Source organism: Neolamprologus multifasciatus, chromosome 5 (assembly GCF_963576455.1).
Source record: "Neolamprologus multifasciatus chromosome 5, fNeoMul1.2, whole genome shotgun sequence".
NCBI classification, from domain to species: Eukaryota; Metazoa; Chordata; class Actinopteri; order Cichliformes; family Cichlidae; genus Neolamprologus; species Neolamprologus multifasciatus.
This window is the reverse complement of record NC_140443.1, coordinates 28325944-28350568: the sequence shown is the minus strand read 5'-3', so window position 1 is coordinate 28350568 and position 24625 is coordinate 28325944. Positions and strand designations below refer to the sequence as shown.

Sequence of the window (24625 nt, the reverse complement as noted above, 5' to 3'; positions counted from 1 at the left end):
TGGCTTAGTATTAGTAAAAGTAGTAATTGCAGCACTAGCAGTATTTTTATTCAGCTTTGAAAAAAACTTGTTTAGAGTTTCAAAGACAGCCAGACCTTCGTCATTGAAATGTGTGTATGCATAGTTCGTGCATAAACTTGTGCATACACATTGTTTCAATGAGGTTCATTGTTCCAAAATTGTGGTTTGTGAGAGGCTTTTTCTAATTGTACTGTCGTGAACTTTAACATTTAACAGCTTGTAGAGTCTGAGATGTCGCTCTTGGGTTTTGTTGCACTTTCTCTGATCGCTGCACAGCCTGGCCTTGCAGTGAATTTGCTGGAACATCCACTCCTGGAAAGATTGGCTGCTGTCTTGATCATTTTCCACTTGTGAATACTCTTTCTCAGTGTGGAATGATGGACTGAAAATTGTTCGCAAATGGCTGTATAACCCTTAATAACCCATTGATGGACAGCAACAGTGGTCTGTAAGATCACAGCTGACATCTCTTTGTCCTCAGCATTGCACACACCTTTGCTGCTCTGGACCAGCAAACTGCCAAAAGCTTCTGCTTGTTCAGAGGCGCTCACACTCACTAATTATCAGTTAATCAAGTGCATTTAATTAGCAGGACCTGGCAGCTACTCACTCTCTTTATTCCTATAGAAGCAATAAGGGAATTCTTGGTTTTTCATGTACTGCTTTTGCATTTTAGCTCAGTTTTTGACAAATAAATACTGACACGCAGTAATTTGTCATGTTTTGTTATCTGAGGTTGGAGTTGCTTCATTTTAAGACCAGCTAAGGACCAGATTATTTCTATTTTGTCTTTATAAGTAAGACATTATAATTTAATGATATAATTAAATGTCTTATTTAGTACATGTCTGAATGAAGCCGCTAGGATTCCCAACAAGACATGCTCTGCTGTTTGTTTAAATGCTGTTGCTTGCTATTGCACGAAGATGGTACAGCTGAAACTTGCCTTTATCTTATTTCATTTCACTTGCTGTTTATTGTTGGGTTAATTCTTTTTTGTCTATTGTCTTCTTTCACAGGTTGAAGCCATCCTGGTCAACATCTTTGGGGGCATTGTTAATTGTGCCATCATTGCCAATGGCATCACCAAAGCTTGCCGAGAGCTGGAGCTCAAAGTGCCGCTGGTGGTCAGGCTGGAAGGTAAAACGGCACTTGACACTCACCCACACTGGAACACATGCACAAAAGTTTTTGTTTTGCCTCTCTGACGCTGTTAGTAAGTCATCGGCAGTTGGCACTTCCAGTTAAACCAAACAGACCGCATCATTTCTCTTAGGCACATCTAGCCTCCAGCAAAAGAATTTCACATTAATGAGCATTTAATGATTGGCGGTTAATACGCTATAACATGCAACTAGGTTCACAGCTGTGTCCCTCGTCACAGTTTGTTCACCTTGACCTGGCGCATGAGTAACATCATCATCATGTAAACACAAGTTCTTTTTGTCTTGCTTTTACATATATGTCAGTAAGTTTTATTTTTCTTGAACTATACCTAAAGTCTCCTTTGCTCAGGGTACAGCTGGTTCGAGTTTATATGGACTGAGAATATAGCTTGCAGTATCGTTTTATGAATATTTTCAATTTCAAAGGTACAAAGAAACTCATTCCCCACCTAGTTTTAAACTTTGGAGCCATTGTATTATTGCTGCTGTACTCTCAGGAGCATATCCATCTTCATTGTGGCCCAGTGTCCCAGAAAGAACAGCAGTGCATTTCTCATAGATGTCACATTCTGCTGCACCTGTCATTAGCAGCAGCCAGAATAACTGTAGAGACGGCACTGATTGGCTCACCTTTCACCTCTATATGCTAATAAAACCTGCTCAGCTGTGTGTGTTTGCCCGAGTGTGTGTGTGTGTGGGGGGAATGGCAGTGGTGACTCAGAGGCATAGGGCCAGTTGGTGGTTAGCTTAATTGTCAAGATCCTGCTGAGTGGTGTGTCCAGAGCACAGAGCAGGGGAGAGTGTGTGTGTGTGTGTGTGTGTGTTAGCGCTTAGGATTTCATGCTGTATGTCTGCACACAATCTGCTATTTGTAGGTCAGGGCGTGTAAGCTGTTTCTAGAAGCCAACTGTGTGTCGAGGTGCTGTGCAGTAGTGAGGGCATGGTTGTTTAGAGCACGATGTAGTGTGAGAATTTTACTCTTAACTGTCATTTCCACTACTTTCCCCTAAAGTCGAATAAAAATGTCATGCAGGTATGTAAATCTACCCCATGGCTGAAAAAACTTTGGGTCTGAACCAAAAATAATATTGTTGACTGCAGTTCAAACACCCCAAGTTCAAGATGCACATTTGTCTCTTTAGAATACACAACTACAGAACGAACTAGACTGGCAATCTGCACGGATCATTAATTATCCACCACACATTTCTGATAGTAGCCATAATTCAACATGACTCTCAGACAGTCCAGAAAGTCACTTCTGGTGGATGCCGGATGGTCCAAACACGTCACTCTGACCGAGGCCTAATCCAAGCCTTAGTTGTGGGTCATTACATCCTGGGCTGCAGTCTTGCGGAGAGGATTGGCTCTGAATCAATCAGCTCAGCTTGCTAGGCTGACTGCCGGGCAGTGAAAACGGCCCAACGTTCTTCAACAGGATCAGAATGGATTAACAGGCACACTTTTAATTGGCAAGGCCCTAAAGAGCCAGGGTTGATTGCACTGGCAGAGAATTATGTGCTCCCATATGTGGGGAAGAGAGGCCATGTGGTCTAGTTCCTGATAGAGTTGTGTTAGTTGATAGAGTATGCATGAAGTGTTTGATGTGGGCTGATTGAGTTGATCTAAAACAGTCTGTAATTATCATCGCTAGCACTTAGACTCATCTGGTGAAAACTGAGCAGAGAACACGCAGACACACTGTCGTTATTGAAGGTATAGAAAGGAAGCGATACCTAAGGAGGTGCTGTACTGCCCTCTTTGGCTACAGTGTGCGCATGGTGATCCTGTGTTTCTCTGCAGGTTTGTCTGCCTCTTAAAAAACCTTTGGCATCCAGAAAAAAGGTGACTACATTCATTTAACTCTGTTCTGAGGTGTCCCCCAACTCTCTGTCAAAGAGTGGAGCATGTTCTGCTTGAGCTTTTCCTCATATATAGTTGAAACAAGATTTGAGGCCCTGTGTCAATGGATGAGATTTCAACATCAGTCCTGACAGCATCATTATAGCTAAAATAGCTGCTGCAGCTATATGCATATCCACATACATAAATATAGAGTAATATACATTCACACACTGGTTGATTTGGGGGGGTTCTGTCTTTGATTTCACATATATTACACATTTTTTCATTTTTTGTAGTGCTTTTTAAAAATAGCTATTAACTTACCCTCACATAGTGTAAATCTCGCTATTTGCCTCTCACAAAGAATCTGACAAGAATTGATTAAATCATGAGAATGAATGTCATGCACGTTATACAAGTATGCAAATAGGGAACACAGTGTTAAGATACTAATACCGTAAGGCTCTCTGTTAGAGTTAGCACAGATGAAAACATGAAATCTGGTGCTGCAGTAAGCTGCTCTTAAATAACAGATAATACAAAAAACTGAATAAAAAATGTAATGTGTTTATGTTTGTTTTAATCATGTAGACCAGGGGTCGGCAACCTTTCTGATGGCGAGTGCCATTTAAAATTTCCTCAGAAGTCAGTGTGCCATATGATTGCATTAGCAATAAATTTAATAACGCTCTATATGAACAGTTACACAATATATAGACCCACTTTATAGAATTATATTTGTTTGCAGATGTTGGCAGCTATCAGCGAATAGTTATCAGCTATTTTGAAACAAAAAACGACACTTTTTATCCATAACAGCAAATGAACTGTACAACAGAAAGTACAAATGCTATTTATGGTCTCCTCACAACAATGATAAGAAAAATAAACTAAGCCAATATGGCATGTTTGTTAATACAGAGACACACATGTTAATGTGATCTCTGGTCTCCCACTCAGAGACACAGGTCTCTGAGTGTCCAGCATTCAGACGGCTACCTGAGGACACTCATGTGAGAGAAAATCTCCTCACACAGATATGTAGAGCCAAATACTGTCAATAAGGCCTCTGCAATGTTCTGAAGACAGTTAAACTTGTCAGGTAGTGATGTCCAGCAGGTGAAAATGCAAGCTCCATGAACACGCACAGCTGTGGATTCCAGCTACTTCGATGTCGCATTAACTGGCATCAACTCAGCCAGTTAATGTGAGACAAATCTAGCTGCTCATTAAAGATTTCTGGTTTGATCAGAAAATAAAACATTGGTCTATACACCTGAAAGCACCACTGGCACGGCCATTTATTTTTTGATGCACCTTCTCAGATTAATTCACTGTGTGTCGTGCCCAGGGCTGGACTGGGACAGAAAAACAGCCCGGGCATTTTGACTAGAGACCGGCCCACCAGGTATTAAAGCCATAAAGCCTTTGAATGAAAACAAATGCTGTTGTGACAGAGATGTACAGTCTTGTTGGTATATGCATGATTTCTATACATTTTACATCAGATAAAAACTTTGGTTGTAAGCTTCAGATGATTATTTAATAACAGCCAGACATTTGAATGAGAATAAGAAAGTATTTCTTTGTGCCACCCTTTCCCTGTTAATGCCCTACCTGGCCCCCTGGCAAAACTTTGCTAGACCCACCCCTGCACAGTTACCAGCTGTCAGCTACGTAGAAAAAGATCCTGGTGTTATTTGTCTCTTAGAAACAGTTTATAACTTCCCTTCAACTCATTCTTGTCACCTAAAAGGTAAACCTGTTTCTCCATCACCTGTTCAGCTCTGATGATTCAGTAAGGACATCTCCTGGTGTCATCTTCATGTTTCCCTCTCACAAGATAACCAAACCAATATCATGACCAGCAGCTTTACAGCTGTGGCTCCAGCAAACATCAGCTGATACTAGAAATTAATATTAAATAAATTCTAACAACAGCTGATCAAGCTTAAACATGCTGCTGTTGTTTAGCGCGACATCCGCTGGTTTCTTCTTTCTGGCGCAAAGTGGGCGATAAACAAACATGAGAGAAAAGCCGATCAGCTGATCATTGATCAGTTTCATGATTAAAGTAGCAACAGGAGAGGGAGGGGAGAGAATGAGAGAAGAAGAGGCAGCTGTGCAGCGTAACGACAGAATAACTCCAGCTTTGTGTCTTTTTCCATTCTAGCTGAAGTACAGGACAAACTTTCAGCTCAATACGAAACGCGTAATATTTTCTCTGAATGCGGGACGATTCCGTCTTTTTACGGGACGGTTGGCAACTCTACTAACTAACCTTATGAACAAAGTAAAGTACACTATCAGTAACATCATAGCATCCACCCAGCTGTATAAAAACTCCGTCATGCTAGCTAGCACGCAGTACGAGTTATTGTAACTGACTGTAAAAAGTCAGCACAACGAAAATAAACTCCACCTAAACTTGGTTTATATCCGACTCAGACTGCAGGTCATAACTTCTTACCTGAAGGTCAGTTCACCTGACACTCGGACCGGCGGCCGCCTCGGGTCTCTCCTCCTCCTGCCTCCCCTTTCCCTCATCCACCTGCTGGCCTCCACCACTTGCTAATGTTACTGAATCTGTGGAAGCTCCGCCATAGCCACCACCAAACAACTGAGTTATTTTTACACACTGGCCACATCTGGCCAATCCCCACCACCTTTCATTGTTTATACCGTTACAAAAAAAAAAATCATCGGGCCACCGAGCAAATGCCCGGTATGCCCGATGGCCAGTCCAGCTATGGTCGTGCCATCAGTTAACCCTTCGCGTGCCAACTGTGGCACGCGTGCCCAGGATCGCCGACCCCTGATGTAGACTGTCTGGTTGGGGCTGGGTTAAGAGTCGAGTGAGTATGACAACATGCAGTCAGTTAAATAGGTTTCTTTTGGGGGGAGGGTGTATATATCAGCTGCCTGTGGTTCATCTGGCTGGTCTTGAGGCAGAGCGCCCTTCTTTGTTTTAAACTGCTTTTACTAAGTGAGTTACTGGACTGTAGCATTGTGACATTTATGCAGATTCCCAACACAAAAAGTTAATGATACAGATTATAATGTACGTTAGGACAGTGGCACGAAACAAAAACAGACTAAAATGTTAACTTTTGGTTTGCCATGAGATTTCCTGACAACTGCACTTACATACATACAGTTTACATACATAATTATTTGCTTTATTTGTACTGAGCTTGTGTCTAATTTAAATAAATAAATAAATCCTCTAAGAACTTCTTTTACAGCGTACCCCAGTACCTTCAGACAGCTGACAAATGGTGGGAATTATGTTAGTGTGACACATCAAAAGCTCTCATTGACAGCCAGGAGATTATTACGTGGGGAACTAATCACTTTCTAGTGTGAAGCAAACCATAACTCACCAGCAGTGCAGACAAGCCACCAACTCAGGAAACCTGAAGAAAAACTGTCAGCGGACAGTCTTGCTGAAGCTGCCCGTCTAATTGCCATGTATTAATGACAATTATGATATTTAAAGGGGAAAAGAAATATCCAGACACACACACAGCCTTACACTGACAATCACTCAGTCACCACATGATTAATTAACCGGTTGGCTTGACTGTGAGAGAAGGTGAAGGGGTTTCCATTTTTTGTTGTGGCAAAGATTTTACCAACAGCAGGCGAAAGAGTTCATTTATCAAGCTCTACATCTTTTTGTTTCCCTTATCTTCTCCTGCTAAGGAAACAGTCTTTATCGTGTCCTTGACATATAAGGAACCTTTACAGCTTCAGACTTTCTTTGTATGTGTGACTCTACAGCAACGTGTCCTTCTCTCAGATGACAGCAACGCTAAGCACAGCTTGTTAGGACAGAGCTGCTCACAAATGTAGAATTTGCAGCATCAAGAAAGCTCCTCCAGCACAAATCTTTGGCACAGCCCCAACCCTTATTATCCCACTGAAGCCTAGTGGCCTGTAAGTCACACGTTAAAGTGTCATTTTTCACAGTAGTCACAGGTACGCTAGTTAATTGCCATATAGATGTGAAAATGTTGTGTTGTGATGCTTGCCACCTGCTGAATGCTCTTATGTTGTTTTCTTTGTTAAATGCTGAATCTAATTTAAAATCCTTCTCTTCACGTCCAAGGTCTTGAATAATCAGGTCCCATCTTATATTAAAGACCTCACAGTACCATTTTGCCCCATTAGAGCACTTTAGTCTCAGACTGCGGGTTTATTTGCAGTTTCTAGGATATTTACAAGCAGAATGGGAGGCAGAGTGTTCAGTTTTTTAGGCTTCTCTTCTGTAGAATCAGCTCCCAGTTTGGATTATGGATTATATAGTGTTAAGATTAGGCTTAAAACTTTCCCTTTTGATCAAACATATAGGGAGGGCTGGATCAGGTGACCCTGAATCCTCCTTAAGTTACTCTGCAATAGGCCTAGGCTACTGGGGGATTCCCATGATGAGCGTGGGTTTTTTTCTTCACTCGCCTCCTTTCACTGCGTGTGTTCATAAACTACTCTGTATTTAGTCGTTGGTTATTATTAATCTCAGGCTTTCCTCCGCACTCATTGGTGTGGTCTTTCTCCCCTTAGCCCAACCTAGTCATGGCAGATGGCTGCCCCTCCCTGAGCCTGCCAGGTTTCTTCCTGTTAAAAGGGAGTTTTTCCTTCCCACTGTCACAACCTTCTTCCTCTAAGGGGTTGTCTGGTTGTTGGGGTTTTCTCTGTATTACTGTAAGGTCTTTAAATTACATTATAAAGCGCCTGGAGGCCACTGTGGTTATGATTTGGTGCTATATAAATAAAGTTGGATTGAACCTAATTAAATTGGGGGGGGGGGGGGGGGGGGTTGTCGGTTTTTGATTGGATTGAGCACTTTTGAAAAGTGAATTAAGGTTTGATTGAATTTTCAGGAGTTGATTGTTAATAAAGAAAAAAGTTCAGACTAGCAAGTTAGTGTTCTGTGACATTTCTCAGTAATTAACAGGTCAGTTGGACTGATGATCGAGGTCTGCAGAATACGTGTTGTGATGAATTTCTGCAGAAATCTATATTTTTGCCTTCTCTAATGTTCATTTCTTATATTTAATCATATAGAAAGTCATTTAAAACAATCATCTTGCTTTGGTTATTTGTGCATGCTGACTGTGTGCGTTGATGCCCTCTCCAGACTGTGAGTAGGTCTCTGGCAGCACCTAGTGGCTGCAGGTGAACACACACATATCCCCATTCTCCAGTTATACCCTACACTCACACACATACTCCACACATGCCTTAGTAATTCTGTATCCAGCTGAGCTCAGCCCTTGCTGATGCTGCTGGCGTGAGCTATCAGTGCTCCCTACTGCTCACAGTAGAACTGCAGTCAGCTCTCACCCATACTTGTGCAGAATGCACACAAATGCACGACTCCAACACGACGTGTGATTCTTCCACCACACATGACCTGAGTAACACACAGATGCTGCACAATCTAAATAATACACTGAATACTCCTGCTGGTCATGAATATGTATTAGCTTGGGGAGAAAAAAATGCATGTTTACTTTTTGTTCCTGTATACACTTTCCATAGGCATATTTGTCTTTCAGAATACCTGCTGCATTATGTATTTGCTGGGGGCCCATATGGCTGCTTCCACTTTCGTCAGTTTTATCTTGTGTCGTTTGAACTTTGTTGTGCTGCAGCTTTGTTTTAATCTTGTGACAGATAAACCTGTCAGTACAGAAGCATAGATCCATCAATCTCAGTGAAGTTTGCGGATTAGCCTGTTGAATGTAAAGCATACAGTACTGCGTGTCCGAATCGAGACGCACACAGTCGCGCGGAGAATATCCGCTGTTTGATGTGAAAACGACTTGAGACATCCGATCCCCTGTTTATGCAGCAGAGCAAGAGCTCTTCCTGCTCTTATTCTAATTAATTGCATTGCCGAATTGATTGTTTGGAGTGCGAGCCTGCAGAAATGTGTTTGGAATGACTTATTATACGGCTGGACAAAAGAGATGAAATATTAGGCGTTAAGTGGCACTGGTAATAGAATTCCTCATGAAAGGTCTATTGATCAGGGTGGCCGGGCCTCCGGAGAATTCACATATCATGCAGTCTTAATTACACGGCAGCCACGAGAGCGAAGGTCAACCTGTGAGCGTCTGAGCATGCACAAACACTCGCACATCGACTCGTTTAACACCCGGGCGAATACAGGGAGACACTAATATACAGAGAATCTCAACACACCCTTTGTCCATATACAGTAAACGTAACGTGTAAAGTCACTATAAAGTGTTTTTCCAGAACCTTTTTTAGAGACTTTTTCAAATGTGTTGTTTGTCTGAATAACACAGCATAACTTGAGCTTTTCATTGGTTTGAATTTGAAGTAAGAAAAGATCCGACGGGAGTGATCGTCGGTTGAAGTGTTCAGCACGGACACAGAGAGGTGCGTCCACTCAAAATGTAATAAATGAGATCTGAAATCTGATTAAGAAAAACAAACAAATGTAAGTAGTTCGGGGGGAAAAAAGATAATTAAATGTTTCAGCAGTGTGCTGAGTCTTTGATGGCACATCAGACAGATTCAGTTTTTGTTCTTCATGTGTCGAATCAGTAAATGCCACATAAACAGCTGGCTTTTGTTGTTTTTAGCTGCGAGGGGCCAATTTTGCTTCATTTGACCTTTTGCTCTGCTGCCCCAGCAGCACCACCACCTCATTCACTCCCTCTCTCTTGCTCTCATCCACTCCCCTTCCTGCGTCCCTCCGTCCGCTGAGGCGCCCCCTGCCCTGTGTTGTGACAGGCTTGTCAGGCTTACATTTGGCCGAGCGGTGTGCAGTGCTGGGAGGCAGCCAGCTCAGTGCGTAGAGCCTCGGGGTTGCACAGAGTATCTCCGAGTGTCTTCCTCTTTCTCTCGCTCTGGTTGGTTGCGGGCCTACTGGGGGCACAGGCATCACCGTATCACCCAGCACCTGCTACCCCTGACCTCGCTACAGCCGGGGGAGCTGACACACACACACGCACACACACAAATTGCCCTTTTGCCCGTTGTTCACACTCTACAACGTTCGGATCAGCAGTTGCATGTGCCACCATTGACCCATGACTCCATCTGCCTGTGTGGATTGATTCCTCCAGAGGAACTCTTCGTCTTTCACACAGTGTGGTTTTTAACATCCATGCAGATGGCAGATCAGGTTCACCCTTGTTTAGCCATTTTTCTAATGTTGGTTGTCACCTGTTGTAACACTGTTTTTTGGGGGGGGATTTCTTCCCTTTTTTTGCCCTTTTTCAGGGACCAACGTCCACGAGGCTAAAAGGATTCTGACCGAGAGCGGCCTGCCCATCTTGGCAGCAGATGACCTGGATGATGCCGCCAAGAAAGCGGTGGCAGCCATCAAGAAATAGAGAATCCTGCAGGACGTCTCATTCCAGCCTCAGCACAGCACCATCAGCCTTTTCTTCCACATGCAGACCTCCAAAACCTTGAGTCTTTGCGAGTCTTTGCGTGCATTTCTCACTTTGATTGCCAACTGAGATCCAGATCACAAGCACTTACAGGATTCTGCCATTACACTGGTTTCCTCTCTGCAGATCAGATCACCTGCCGTTTCTTTAATCATTAAAATGTGCATTAGTTAGGAAGAACCACTGACATATTCAGGCTAACATATTGACACTTTGTCCATTCCATTAGCTTTCTTGTCTTTATTTTTCAGCAAAATATGAAGTGGGAAAGACATTTTCCATCTTCACATCCAGCCATGGCATCCACTGAGTTGTTGCCATGTTATCGCACACCATTCATAAGCTGTGATATCATTCAGTGGTACTTGCTGAAACGGAGATGAATGGAAGCAGTAAACACTTTCGTACTTCGTCCACGTTGGTTACCAAGCCTCGTCTGTGTTTCAAATGAAGTAGATGGTGTACTCACTCTGAATTTGTGCATCATGTCTTATTTATAAAGTGCTACTATGAGACGTCCATTATCTGCTGTAATCTGTGCCTGTCCAATGAAAGCTAATGAGGCATCATAGGTGTCGAGAAAATGAATAATTAAAAACAAACAATTGTACTTTTTTATAATCATGAATGGATGTTGACAGGATGTCTGAAATACAATGAGAAAATGCAATTTGTGACATTAAACAAAAAATGTTTTAAAAACTACACTTTAGTGTGTTGAATTTGTGCGGCCCATATCGGAGTATCCTGATGGAGGAAAAACTGGCAGAAGGTGGAAAATAAGACGGAAAAAGAAATTCTGCTGAATTTCCCGGGTATTTCTGAAGGAAGCACACTCCCAGAATGAATGTGATGTCAGTGAGGAGAGCAGATCCTCAGCAGTTTGCAGTTTTCTTAACACTATTAACTGCATGAGCACATATTTTGCAAATGTTTTTCAAGTAAATCAAGCTGCTTCTTCAATGGGCAAGTCTTTTTTTTCCCAACAGGGGGAAAAAAGAATTAGATGTAATTTATAGTGAAAAGTTTTAATATAAGCAGGTTTTTCATTCTTGTAATAGATCTCCCTTTTTCTTTTCAGGAGGATGTCACAGATGTAGACATCTCAAAAACTCATGTATCAAATATGACACAGTAGGGATTAAGGGGTTAAGCTATCCAGAGGCCAAAGCTCATCTTTGTGTTGAAGTGTCAGTTGTCTAAAGATATTATGTTTCTTAAGATTTCTACCATATATTTTCAGCTCTTCTGTCTTAAATGTTTAGAATTTTACGTTTAGAATGTATAAATGTTACGTTTATTATTTCATTCTTCGGTAGTTCAATAAATCAGGATTTTGACAGAGCTCAGAAATGATGTTGATTCCATGGTATCTGTAAAACTAAAAAGTCATAGAAACGCCCTCATGTGTATCCAAAAATATAGTCTACATGATATTGTTTAAATCTGTTTTTGTTTCCTTGCCATTTTCTTTTTGAACAACCCTGCCTTCTTTCTTGCTTTTGGTCTGCACATCAGTGTACACGTACACTTAAACTCCTCAAATCATCCACCTGCAGTCTTCTAATGAAACTCAAGTGTACGTCGTCCCAGGAGAGACTTGAAAAGAGTGATTGTCCTTCACAGGGCCCGTGTGAGCGCTACAGAAAGTTGACTGAGACCTCTTCCTGTCAGACACACTGACTGTGTGATGGATTATCTGTCAGGCAATCTGAGAGGGCTCACAGGATCGACTGCCACCTCCACGAGAGCACTTTTCTCGTCCTGCCTGCACTGGAGAAGAACACCAAGTGTGACTCAAACTGAAGCTTTTCTCTTCAGCGCTTTTTTTTTCTTGGGCAAAGTCAGGAGGACTCCAGAAGGGCCTCTTGGAAACTGCTGCCATAGCTACACGTCTTCGTGACATGTTTATTGACAGGCTATATTTAAAAACAAAAAAAATGATGTTGCCTAACTACTGAAATTTCTTTTCACTGTATTAATTCTTAGCATCCCTATCGCTAAGAGTCATCTCACAGCACAAACTCGGAGCTCTGAGGCTCTGTGCTGCATCGAGCCAGCCAGCCAAGCCGTAAAAATGGGCTGAAGGGTTCAATAATTGCCTTATTTCATGCTCTTCCCTCCGTGTGTCAGAAATATCCCCGCTGATGGATTGGACGGAGGAATTTAAGGCTTGTTAAAGCGGGCTTCTTGAGCCCTGATATTGTTTAATTCAGTGTCAAGCTGGAGGTCACAACGGAATGTGCACACTGATTTACTGGGCAAAATTAGTGCCGCTCCTTCATATAAATATAGATGAGGGGGGAAAGAAGCTTTGGAGGTCAGTCTGACGACTTCTATCGTGTAGCCCGCTGCTTTTAACTCTGCTAATACCTCCGGAGGTGGGAGACACGGGGGTGTTGTTGTAAATGACCCTTTGGATGGGCTGCTCCTTTAATTAAGCTGAATTATTATGCCGCGGGAGTTTTATTTTCCCGCTGTCGGTGGCTGGCTTTATTTGCCTCTGTAATTGTCCAGTTTGCTTTCTCGAAACAGGGCAGGTTTGTTATGTGCTTTCTGAATTGATGTCAGGATGGTAATTGCCACTTTACCGAAGCTGCTTTCAGTGTTTAAGCGTGTTGGGGGGGGGAAAGCGTCCACTCGTGAAAAGCGTTCTTTCAGACAACAGGGTCAAGGCCGTCTCTGAGGAAGTATTGGATATTTATTGAGTAATTTGGAAGCGGCAACTATGAACATATTAGTTCATAAAAAAGCAATATTGGGATGAATTGCCTCCGGCTATTGTACTTCATTTTTCAGGGACAAGGGGTTGCTCAATATTTACAATTTTCTGCCTGTGAATCTGTCGACCAAGCGGTGGATAGATGAGAACTGTGAGCCTGTGTGTGTGTGTGTCAATTGATTGTTATATCAGTTCCTGTAAGCGCTGTGAACACATGTTTATGCATAAGCTCTAAAAACCGCCAAGGTAGCTCTGCTCTGTGGGATCATACAAACACACAAACATTGTTTTCCTTTTCTCGGTCGTGGAAATGCCAAGTGAGATGGAAGGTCGGGCCTCGCCCTCTCCACGGCCATTATTGTCTTACCAAAACCCTGAAATCATAAAAAAATAGCTGTCGACAGATTTTATGGAGCAAAAGCAATACAGTGAGGTAAAAACGTCAAGTGAAGGAGGAGCCTTGGCTGGCAGCAGCGTGCTTTGTTACAGCGCCGCTGTAGAAGTCCTCAGATTTGGCCTTGGCTCACAGATGAGCAGAAAAATCCATTTCCCCTCTCTCCAAACTGTTGTCAGTGTGTCTGTAATGGAAGGACTTAGAATCGATTTAAATTACCTTGGCTGTCTCGAGAAATTGAGCGAAGAGGAGGCAGATTTAAAAAGTTGCAATAAGCAACACTCCTCTTTCCATGACAATCTCTTGTTTTCAACCTGTCTCCCAGCTGCTTCCGCAATCAATACAATTTCTGCATCTCTTTCAGTTTCCAAAGTTTGAACACGCAAGAGAATTTTTGGGGGGATGTTTCCTGTTGATTTGGACCAAAGCATTTTAAACTTCCTTTCCATCCATCAAACACCAATTTGCTCCCTCGGTTTTTTGTCATCTGACCCTCTAACCTGATTTATAATAGTTTTGCTTAAAACCTACTGCCCTCTGACTTTGTTGACTTTCTCCTTTGGTTCCCTTTTCTTTTTTTACATTTCTAATCAACCTTATTACTTCCAGGTAGTGCAGTGGGGCCGTGGTTAGCACTGTTCCCACACAGCAAGAAAGTCCAGGCTGGGGCCTTTCTGTGTGGGTTCTCTCTGGGCGCTCCAGCTTCCTTCCAGTCCAAAGACGTACTTGAGGTTAGGTTAATAGGAGATTTTAAATTGTCTGTAGGTGAACATTACTTCTCTCCCTTCTTCTTTGTTTATCTATTCAGTCTTTGTCCTCTAATTTTTCCTTCATTCTTACTCCTCCCATCTTCATCTATTGTTTTTTGTTTTGCTTTGTTCTCCATCCAGAGGTATGTCATCCTCTTTACGTCAGGTCAGGATGGGCATATGACATGAAATTCTGCTTGTGGTTGAACCCTAAGTTCTGATGTAGGGGAGCAGTGGGGGGAAATTACGTAATTAGAAATACACTCCCTGGAATCACATGGGTGCTCTGATAGACTGAGCTCTGGTAACTGTGGAGGCCATTTGAGTTCAGTGAAGTCATTGCACTGTTCAAGACAGTTTGAAAGGATTTGAGCTTTGTGACTCAATGTGTTATCCTGCTAGAAGGATTGACATGGTCAGTAATAATACTCAGGTAGGCTGTGGCGTTTAAGCAATGTTCAGTTGCTACTAAAAGGCCCAAAATGAGTCAAGAAAATAACCCACACACAATTACACCACCACCAATGGCCTGAAAGATGAGAATATTAAAAGAAGCATGTGTGCAGGCGGTACCGTGTGGTGAATAACTGTGTCCAAAGCATCAGCTGCAAGCACAGTCAGGCTGCTGCACATGAAAACTGAACTCGCTTGACAGTATTTTGTATTTTACTGCCTACAAAATTGAATTAGTTATTAGCTGAAGTTGGTGCAAAAAACGGTTCCAGGTGGTTCTACCTCAGCACCTTCATTCTTTCATCCTTCCCTCTACATTTGTTAATCTCACTGTTTCAAAAACATATGAAATTCCTTCCAAACCATTTTTGCACATGCTTTAAACTGCAGTTCTGATCAGAGTTGCAAAGATGCACTCAGTCTGGAAACTCTGGCATCTCAAATGAGACTTCAAAGTGTTTTCTGTGTCGCTCGCAACGCAGCATACAGTGATCAGATCAAATCAATAGTGCTGAGCAGAATCCATGAGTGCCATGAAGGACAGCATGGAGAACAACGGTGGGTTAACAAATGTCCAAATACATTATTTTGTAGCACTTTGAGGTGACATGTCAACATAGGCAAAGCTAGAAGGAAAGCCACATCACCATCATACCTACGTGCTGACTGATGGCTTAACAAGGTCCTCAAAGCTTCTGTAATTACAGAGTACAATCCAAACAGGAGGAACAGACAAAGGGAGGCAGGGGATCGGTGCTACATAAACTTGCTTTCTTTTTCTTATCTCTATTCTGCCTTATAAACCTTCCCTCAACGCATCCTCATTTTTTGGTAAGCATCATACGATGCTGTCATCAACAAGCCAGCATCAGAAAACTGTGTGTCAGTAGTTAAAAGCTCATTTAGTTGACCTCTGAAAAAGCTTCCACCGCTTAATTAAAACAGAGGCAACAGTTTCAGATTGCTCCCAAGTTATCCTGGTGGAGCGCGCAGCACATGTGCCCCCGACACTCTCAGGCGCTCAGTTTTCCCACAATGCCATGCTTTGAGGCCGTTCTTTACTGCACTTGCATTTTTCCTTATCTGTCTTCAGATGGCTGAAGGTGTGTATGCTGATGAACATTAAGTACACACCCAGTGATGTGATCTGTCTCCGTTCATCGTACTGGTTGCAGTGTGTTTGCACACACCCCTCAGGGCTAAGGTGACTTTGGCGGTTAATAGGTGTAACGTTAGCTTTGCCGTCTCATGCTCAGGCCAAATATATGAAACGCGTGTGTTCGTGTGTGTGTGTCGAGCGTTATCACCATCAAATGATTCTGCCCACAACGCGCGCTGAATGGAGGGCACCAAAGAAAAGTGGCCCGTCACCTGTGATTTTGGCAACGATATAAAGCAGAGCAGTACCAGCAAAATGAAGGCGGCTCTCTCAAATCCAGCTATGAAGAGAAACGGTAAATAAGGTGATGAGGTTTAGTAAGTGTGCTAGATGTGCCTTGTGGAGGATGCAGCGGAAGCCTGAATAGGTCTGATTGTGTTTATTCTTGTGTTTGCTCTGTGGATGTGTGTCAAAATCCACAGGAGCATCAAATTGGTGCATATTTGCACCTGTGTTTGTATGTGTGTGTGTTTATTCACTGTGGGAAGATTTGATGAGGCATTTGTGTAGGGAAATGTGCTTGAAGGTTTGTTTGTGTTCAGGGCTGCAAGTGAATTGCTTTCTGTAAAAGGGTAAACTCGTGATGGTTTAATGCACGTCAGCCTGGAGTATTTAAATCATATGGTAGCGATTAGCATGATATGAATCCGCTGACTAATTGTAAACTTTGCCTCACCTTTGTTTACCTGCTGCAGTTTTGCTGAGTACACAGGCTCGCTGCATTCACACTGGACTGCGCATTCATTAGTGGGAGCTCAAACTGTAGAGCACAGCCATCTTCTTCTTTTCTTGACTGCTTACAAGCCTCCGTGGAGAAGTTTGGGATTAAAAGCCTTGATCGTAAACATATTAATGGCATTTGGTCAAGATGGTGCTTACTAGAGCTGTGCAGGAGGTACACACTCTTGGTTCTGTCTTTACACAGACGTTTATTATGTAGGAGGGCATTATTTGTTTATTACAAAGCAAACCTTAACAGATAATAATATGGGGGCAAGACAAGTATTAAGTAAGGATTCGAAATGTGTTGATATATTTCAGAAACTAGATTTTTGTGATTTTTTTTTTTTCACCAGGGTAACCAGTAAACACAAACGCCCATCAAGCCCACCAGGGAGTATCAACTTATATATAAATAGACCTGAAGGCACAAAAGCGATCTCTCCACTAAGACGTGCAGTTCTATAAGTATGGTAGTTACAGACAGAGTAATAAAGGAAAGAACTAATCTTCATTTTATCTGCCCAAGTGTATTTGTGCTGGAAAATCAGACACTCACTTTGTAATGTGCACCCGTTCAATTGCGCTTTAACACAAATACTTAATCAGTCAGTCAGATGGCAGCAATTAAGTGCATTTAGGCACAAGGACATGATCAAGACGACCCCATCAGAATGGGGGACAAAGGTGATTTAAGGGACTATGAATGTTTCTGAAAAGGCTGATCTACTGAGATTTTCCTGCACAACTATCTCTGGAGAGAAAATATCAATTGAACAGCAGTTCTCTGGGTAAAAATGATTTCTTGTTGTCAGTGTCCAGAGGAGAATGGCCGAGCTGATAGGAAGGCAAGATTAACTCGAACAACCACTTTACAAGCAAGGTATGCAGAAGAGCATCTCTGAACATACAACACGTTGAAACTTGAAGTGGACTGGCTGCAGCAGCAGAAGACCACTCTGGGTATCACTCCTGCCAGCTGAGAACAAGAAACTGAGGCTACAGTTTTTACATGGGGTCACTAAATTTGGACCACAGAAGATTGGAAAAACGTTACTGGATCTAATCAGTTTTCATTTCAGACAGATGGATTGAAGGGCCAGAATCATCCGGCCAAGTATCCATCCATCCATCCATCCATCCATCCACCCATCCATCCCCTGGATAATGCACCACATCACAAACTGGTTTCTTGAACTTGATAAATCTCTTAATAATTAATTAACTTAATAATTTCTCTGTATTTTAACTGCCTCTACAATCACCACATCCTTGTGTAAAGGTGCTTTAACCTTTGGTGGAATGAGAGATTCTCATCATGGATGTGCAGGCAACAAATCTGCAGCAACTGTGCGATGCTATCACATCAGTACAGACCGAAATCTCCAAGGGATATTTCTAGCACCTGGCATCTGTGCCACAAAAAATTAAAACGCCAAGACATCAATATACTACTCAGTATATTAGTCATCTGTCAATCAATCAAAACCTTTGAAAAAAGGTCAGGATATTTCCTCCTGTGAATCTGCAAATCATGTGCAACAATGTGTGTGAGAAAAAGCTGTAGTTTAGGAAAGAAAGCGGAGCCTACTTTTCCTAGATGAACACATTACCTACATCCAAAGAATATTTCAAACACTTCCCCTTGTAAAATTCTCTATTACATGGGTCAATAGAGGGCAATGGGAGACGAATAAATACCAGCCCCTCTCCCGTAGACTGCAGCCCTCTTCATTGCCTGCACACAAACATGCACACACTCGCCGGCTGACACTCGCTGTCAGCCCATCTGATTGCCTGTTAGGCAGTCTCACCCACCACGACAAGTGCCCTTTATCGCCAAGAACCATTTTCTCCGCCATGTCAGATATGGAGATATTAATAAATGCACAGTGACAGTACTTAGGGAGGCGAGCAGCTATCCTGCCTCTGCAAATTTACCTGCGGGTCACTTTTGTTCGACGGGAAAAAGAAACTACGGAAACAAACAGGTGCGGGTCAAAAACTCATCTCCTCTCCCAGATTAAAAACTCATCTTTCAAGGCAGTGCGCCGTTATTGAGGCTGATTCCCAGTGCTCTCCATGCAAATGGAGGTGTGATTAGACACATGGGAGGGGTAGGGAGGACGTGGCTGGGGATGAGGAGAACAATGTGTCCCTCTGTTCAATTACCCCTGTAAGGATAACTGAGAGATAGAGGGCCAAAGGCTGCCTCTGCCTCAAAACACTCATTAGCAGTCAAGGTTGTGTATTTAGCACAGGATTCAAAGAAACACACAGCTTCACACTATCCTTGCTATTTGGTAAATTACCATTAATGCACATAATCATTTTATCATTAGTCTATTTATTAATTTTGTATTTAACCTATATTAAGGGCTACTTGTGTTACATTTGTGCCTTTTTTTAAATTAAGAGGGCACTTTTTTTTATTTATCTGCTATCACTGAATCTTTTCTAGTAGATAAAAACTTATTGTGTCTGTGAAGGTTCATCCAGGTCATCATAGTCTAAGGAGCTTGGAAAGAAAAGTGTCTGGACTTCTTTAAGTTGCTTGAAGACGTTTCACCTCTCATCCAAAGCTTCTCAGATGAGAGTTGAAATGTCTTCAAGCAAAAACGTATTGTCTTTATTTATGTTTTCCATATTTATTTGTGTATGTGATCAAATATTAAATAAAATAAAAATATGATGACGATGCAGATCATTAAAGCACTGCTTCAACCCAGCCATGAGATGCCACAAGCCAGTATTTTCCTTGCGCCAGTCCCAATCACAGATAAATGGAGAGGGTGGCATCGCAAAGGGCAACCAGCAAAAAAAACACACACATGGAAAACATTAGCTTTCCATACCAGATTGGTCAGGACCCGGGTTGACAACCACTTCCTGTAATGTTGGCCAACAGGGTGCAGGTGGAAACTATGCTTCTCTTCCTGTTGGCTGAAGACAAAGGAAGAGAAAAAGGGGATGGGGTGTTAGCAGGTATCGAGAGAGAAGAAAAGGCAAGAATCTGAAACTGAGAGTTGGGACTAAATTGTTGGGATTAAATATAAAAGGGAGAGAGTTGGCTGATGTGATGGAGAAAAAATAAGGTAAATATATTTTGTGTGCAGAAGACCAGGAGGAAGGGAAGCAAAGCCAGCAGCATCAGAGGTGGATTCAACCTGTTCTACCAGGGTGTAGATACGAGAGAAATAGAGTAGGGGTAACGTTCAAGAAAGAGTATGTGAAGTAGGTGGAACAGAGCCTGGACAGGTAAAGGTATGCACTGGAAACAAGAGGAGGGAAAGTCAGTAGAAGCAAGACTGAATATATGTGTCAGGGCTCTAGAGTGCGACCAATTTGGTCGCAAATGCGACCAAATTTTTCAGTGGTGCGACTAAAAAAAAATATTTGGTCGCACCTGTGCACCAACTGTTCGGGTAACAAACAAAAAAAATCTCTGCAACTCTCCATGTGGTCAACAACAGACACACATTATGCCCCTATCGTAGACTAAACCAATCAGAGATAGTCAGGGGCGGGACCTCTCTGATTGGCCGTGGTTCAGTTGAAAGTGCAGGTGGAAGAGAGAGGTGAGTAGCTTGAATAAAGCGATATCAATTCATTAACGGATTCCACACAAAGACGTAAACACAGAGCGGACCCGACACATCAGAATCAGCTTTGTCTTTCTCGGCTTTCTCACCTGACGGCCTGAACACGGACACGCTGTCGGAGCTTAGCGATTGTGATGCGTCGGGTCCATGGATTGGATGGATTATAGAAATCAGTGATGATACCCAGCCCTAGTGAGCAGCCTAGGCCTGAGAGAAGTGGATGTAGCTGTGGGTAATAAGAAAAGATGAAAAGAACTATTGATAACTTTTTTGTTAAGTTAAGGCCTGATCTGTCTGAAATTCATAGCCAGTGCTCTGACACGGTGCCATCAATCTCTGAATGCTGAAAAAGCACAGTGTATCCAGGAAACACATTATATGCTGCAATAAATGCACTGCCCAAGTGTCCCTTCTCCCCACTGCCTTTCAGCAGCAGACAGCAGCAAACAAGTCGTCAGAGGAGGCCGAGATGATGATTAAGTTTAACATTTTCTACAATATTGAACTTTAAGCACAAGTTTGTTAGTTAATAATTTAGAAATGAATATTGTCTGTATGGACTTCCCCCCCAAAGAAAGTGCACATGTAAAACTGCGGTGTTAAGCGATGCGGTTGAAAAATTTAGTGCGCCTAACTTTTATGCCGGTACGCCTAAATTTTTTAAGTTAGGCGTACCGGTGCGCCCATGTCAAAAAGTTAGTCTAGAGCCCTGTGTGTGGATGGTGGATAGAAGGTGGATACGATTAAATATCAAGGTTTAACCATCCAAGGCAAAGTGCAGGCAGGGTGGAGGGGGTGGAGATTAGTCTTAGGGGTGGTTTTTGACAGGATAGCAACAAGAGTGAACAGGAAGGTTTACGAGATGGTGAGACATGCTAAGATATATGTTTGGAGATCTTGACACTGACAAAAAGACAGGTTTAGCTGTAGGTGGCAGAGCTGAAGATGCTTAGGTTTTCATTGGATTAGAAATGAATACATCAGACAAATAGTGCAGGTTGAGACAGTTTGGGCATGTGCACAGGGGCGAAGGCAGATATTTTATGAAAAGGATGTTGAATATGGAGCTGCCAGGCAGGAGGAAAACAGAAGACCACAGAGAAAATTTATGGAAGTGAAGGAGAACATGCAGGGGGTTGGTGTGATGGAGGATGTTAGTGTGAAATGGAGGCAAGTGATCCGCTGTAGCGACTCCTAAAGGGAACGACCCAAAGAGGAAGAAGATTAAAGCACTGCTTCAAATGCCTTTTTAATGAAAATCACCCAGGTCCAGCAAAGCTAAACGGGGGGAAAATGAGGGTGGTTTCATCTGCTGTTGTTTCCTCATTAACCTTAAATTATGCAAACTAGACCAGTTCCCATTCCAGTTTGTGGACAGCTCCCTTTGCTCACTCTTGCAGTACCAACCCCTTCCTCTCCTCCCTCTCCCCCTTCCTACGAGTGGAGTGCTTTCATGTTGGCTCCAACAATCTGAGGGTCATGTCTGCTTTTCATTGCCACCCATTCCACTGCTGCTTTCCTCTGTAATGAGTCCTGGTGAGCCGACAAGGTCAGGTAGCACAGACACATGGAAATATCATTTCTTTTTCATGTGCTAGCTCTGTGTGTTTGCACTGGATCATTTCACCATCTCTGTGTGTTTGTGTGTGTGTACGTAGGGATGCACATCAAGCTGCAAAGCCACCAAGGTCGGTATAAACAGAAACTCATCCATCCTCACACACACATCGTATTTCGCTGGTATAACTCCCTCTTGCTGAGACTGCAGTTACCTGCGCTGCCTCCACTTCAGCCTCAGGGTACGGCTTCATAGTAAAGTCTGCATATTTATCTGCTCTGCTGTCATGGATGAACTTGTTTGGATTGATGTGGAGGATTAGTATTTCACACCAAATCAGATAGCTCCTTGGAACCTGCCCTTTAGCTTCTGGACTTTTTCAAGGGAAATAATATTAGAGATAATTATAGATATGAGTGTCATTGTACAGGTACATGTCCCGAGGAGGCTAATGCTAGAAGGCATGAACAGTTAGGAGTCATGGAATATATATTTTTTGTAAATAAGATTTGTTTCAGTAAGGTTGTAGTGGTTCTACAAATCAAATGTTTTCTGGGTCCTTAAGTCAAAGCCTCTTAAAACATCCCATCTTTCACTGCAACATCCTTTAGCACAACAGCTTCTCATGACTAATTAGCATGAGCAACAAAGCTAATTAGTGCGACATTATGTTCACTTATTACAATCTATGTGTTTGTACTTTTATTTAAAATAGGGGGGAAAAAAGCTAAATAGCGGTTTAGCACAAAGTTTGCCTAACACTCAAGTTAGGTAGTTCCATGTATAACTACACTATGTTGCCAAAAGTATTCACTTGTCTGCCTTCATAAGAATATGAACTTGAGTGGCATCCCATTCTTAATCCATAGGGTTTAATATGATGTCCACCCACCCCTTTGCAGCTATAACAGCTTCATCTCTTCTGGAAAGGCTTTTCACAAAGTTTAGGAATGTGGGAATTTGGGAATTTCTGACCATTCTTCCAGAAGCACATTTGTGAGGTCACACATTGATGTTACATGAGAAGGCCTGGCTCACGGTCTCTCCTCTAATTCATCCCAAAGATGTTCTATTGGGATTGCAGTCAAGACTCTGTGCAGGCTAGTCAAGTTCTTACACACCAAACAACCAAGTCTTTATGGAACTTGCTTTGCACAATGGTATGCAGTCGTGTTGGAACAGGAATGGGCCATCCCCAAACTGTTCTCACAAAGTTGGGAGCATGAAATTGTCCAAAAGATCTTGATATCCTGAAGTATTAAGAGTTCCTTTCACTGAATCTAAGGGGCCGAGCCCAACTCCTGAAAAATAACCCCACACCATAATCCCCCCTCCACCAAACTATACACTTGGCACAATGCAGTCAGGCAAGTACGGTTCTCTTGGTAAGCACCAAACTCAGACTCATCGTACTGCATCGCGCTTAGTGATGTAAGGCTTGGATGCAGCTGCTTGGTCATTGAAAACAAATCCATGAAGCATTCCACACTGTGTTCTTGAGCTAATCTGAAGACCAAATGAGGTCTGGAGATCTGTAGTGATTTGCTCTGCAGAAAGTTGCCGAACTCTGTGCACTGTGTGCCTCAGCATTCCCCGACCTTGCTCTGTGATTTTACATAGCCACCCAGTTTGTGGCTGAGTTGCTGTCATTCCAGTTTGTTTTTTTGCCACTAACAGTTGACTGTGGAATATTTAGCACATTTCATGACTGGACGTATTGCACAGGTGGCATGCTATCATGGTACCAAACTGGAATCCACTGAGCTCCTGAGAGTGACCCATTCTTTCGCAAATGATAGTAGAAGCAGTCTGCATGCCTAGCTGCTTGATTTTATACACCTGTGGACACAGAAGTGATTAGAAAATCGGATCAGGGATCAATGGATGGTTTAGTGAATACTTTTGGCAATATAGGGTAGACAGATGCTTCTTTATGAGCTCTTTTTCACTGTGAAAAACTTCTACAACTACCATGTTGCTTACTAGACATCACCAAATTTCTGTCATGCTTTCGATGTTCCTGTAAAATTAAATAATAAAAATTAAAAACCAGCAAGTCACAGCTTTAAAAACTTTCTGTAAAAATGTTACTGTTATGAAAGTGTTTAACTGTTAACAAAAGTGATTAACAAAAATAACAGGCATCCAGCCATTTATTTATCATTGTTTTTAACCACTTATCTAGTTCAGGGCATAAACAGCATTAAAGATGGTTGTAGCTATTTAGACATCACACAGTGGTTTTGAAGCCTCCAGAAGGTTTCTACTGTCACCATCATGGTTGTAAAAAAGAAAAGCAATGTGTTTGTGAAGCCACCCACTCTTTGACTGAAGACTTTGTGTGGTTTATTTTTTATTCAATATTACCCTAAATGAGTGACTGAGCTGATAAGCTCAGCATGCAAGTGTTTACACAGGTCAAGACAGAAAGCCACTTTGCCATAAACTTCTATAGGTAGCCACAGCTATTGCTATCTGGTGCCCTTCAGATAGACTCTGCAGCTTTAAGGCACTAATAGTGGCTTAATTGTTCTGACCTGGAAGACACATCTATGTTTTTTACTGTCTATGGCTCAGGGTTACATGGTGGCTGAAGCCTATCCTAGCCTCATAGGGTGAGAGACAGGTCCGGTCCATCAAAAAAAGTCATTTAGCTTTATTACTGAATCAGAAAGATATTGAAGTTTAAAGCCCATTTGTGTTGTTTGTGTTATTGGCTGAAGTAGTCCTAAATCTACCAGATTCACTTGCCTACCTATATGCCGGTGCACTGCTACAATAGCGCTGAGTGGTGCACCGTGTT

General features: G+C 42.4%; 1 protein-coding gene across 1 annotated transcript in view; it reads left to right on the top strand.

The window, feature by feature from the left end:
• Positions 1 to 11170, top strand: part of suclg2 (succinate-CoA ligase GDP-forming subunit beta) — a 101448-nt gene extending 90278 nt beyond the window's left edge. Inside the window, exons 10-11 of the mRNA XM_085158706.1 lie at positions 1041 to 1161; positions 10293 to 11170. Of these exons, the coding sequence (XP_085014832.1) occupies positions 1041 to 1161; positions 10293 to 10405 (234 nt within the window). The 3' untranslated portion in view covers positions 10406 to 11170. The remainder of the gene's footprint in view (positions 1 to 1040; positions 1162 to 10292) is intronic.
• The last annotated feature ends 13455 nt before the right edge of the window (positions 11171 to 24625 follow it).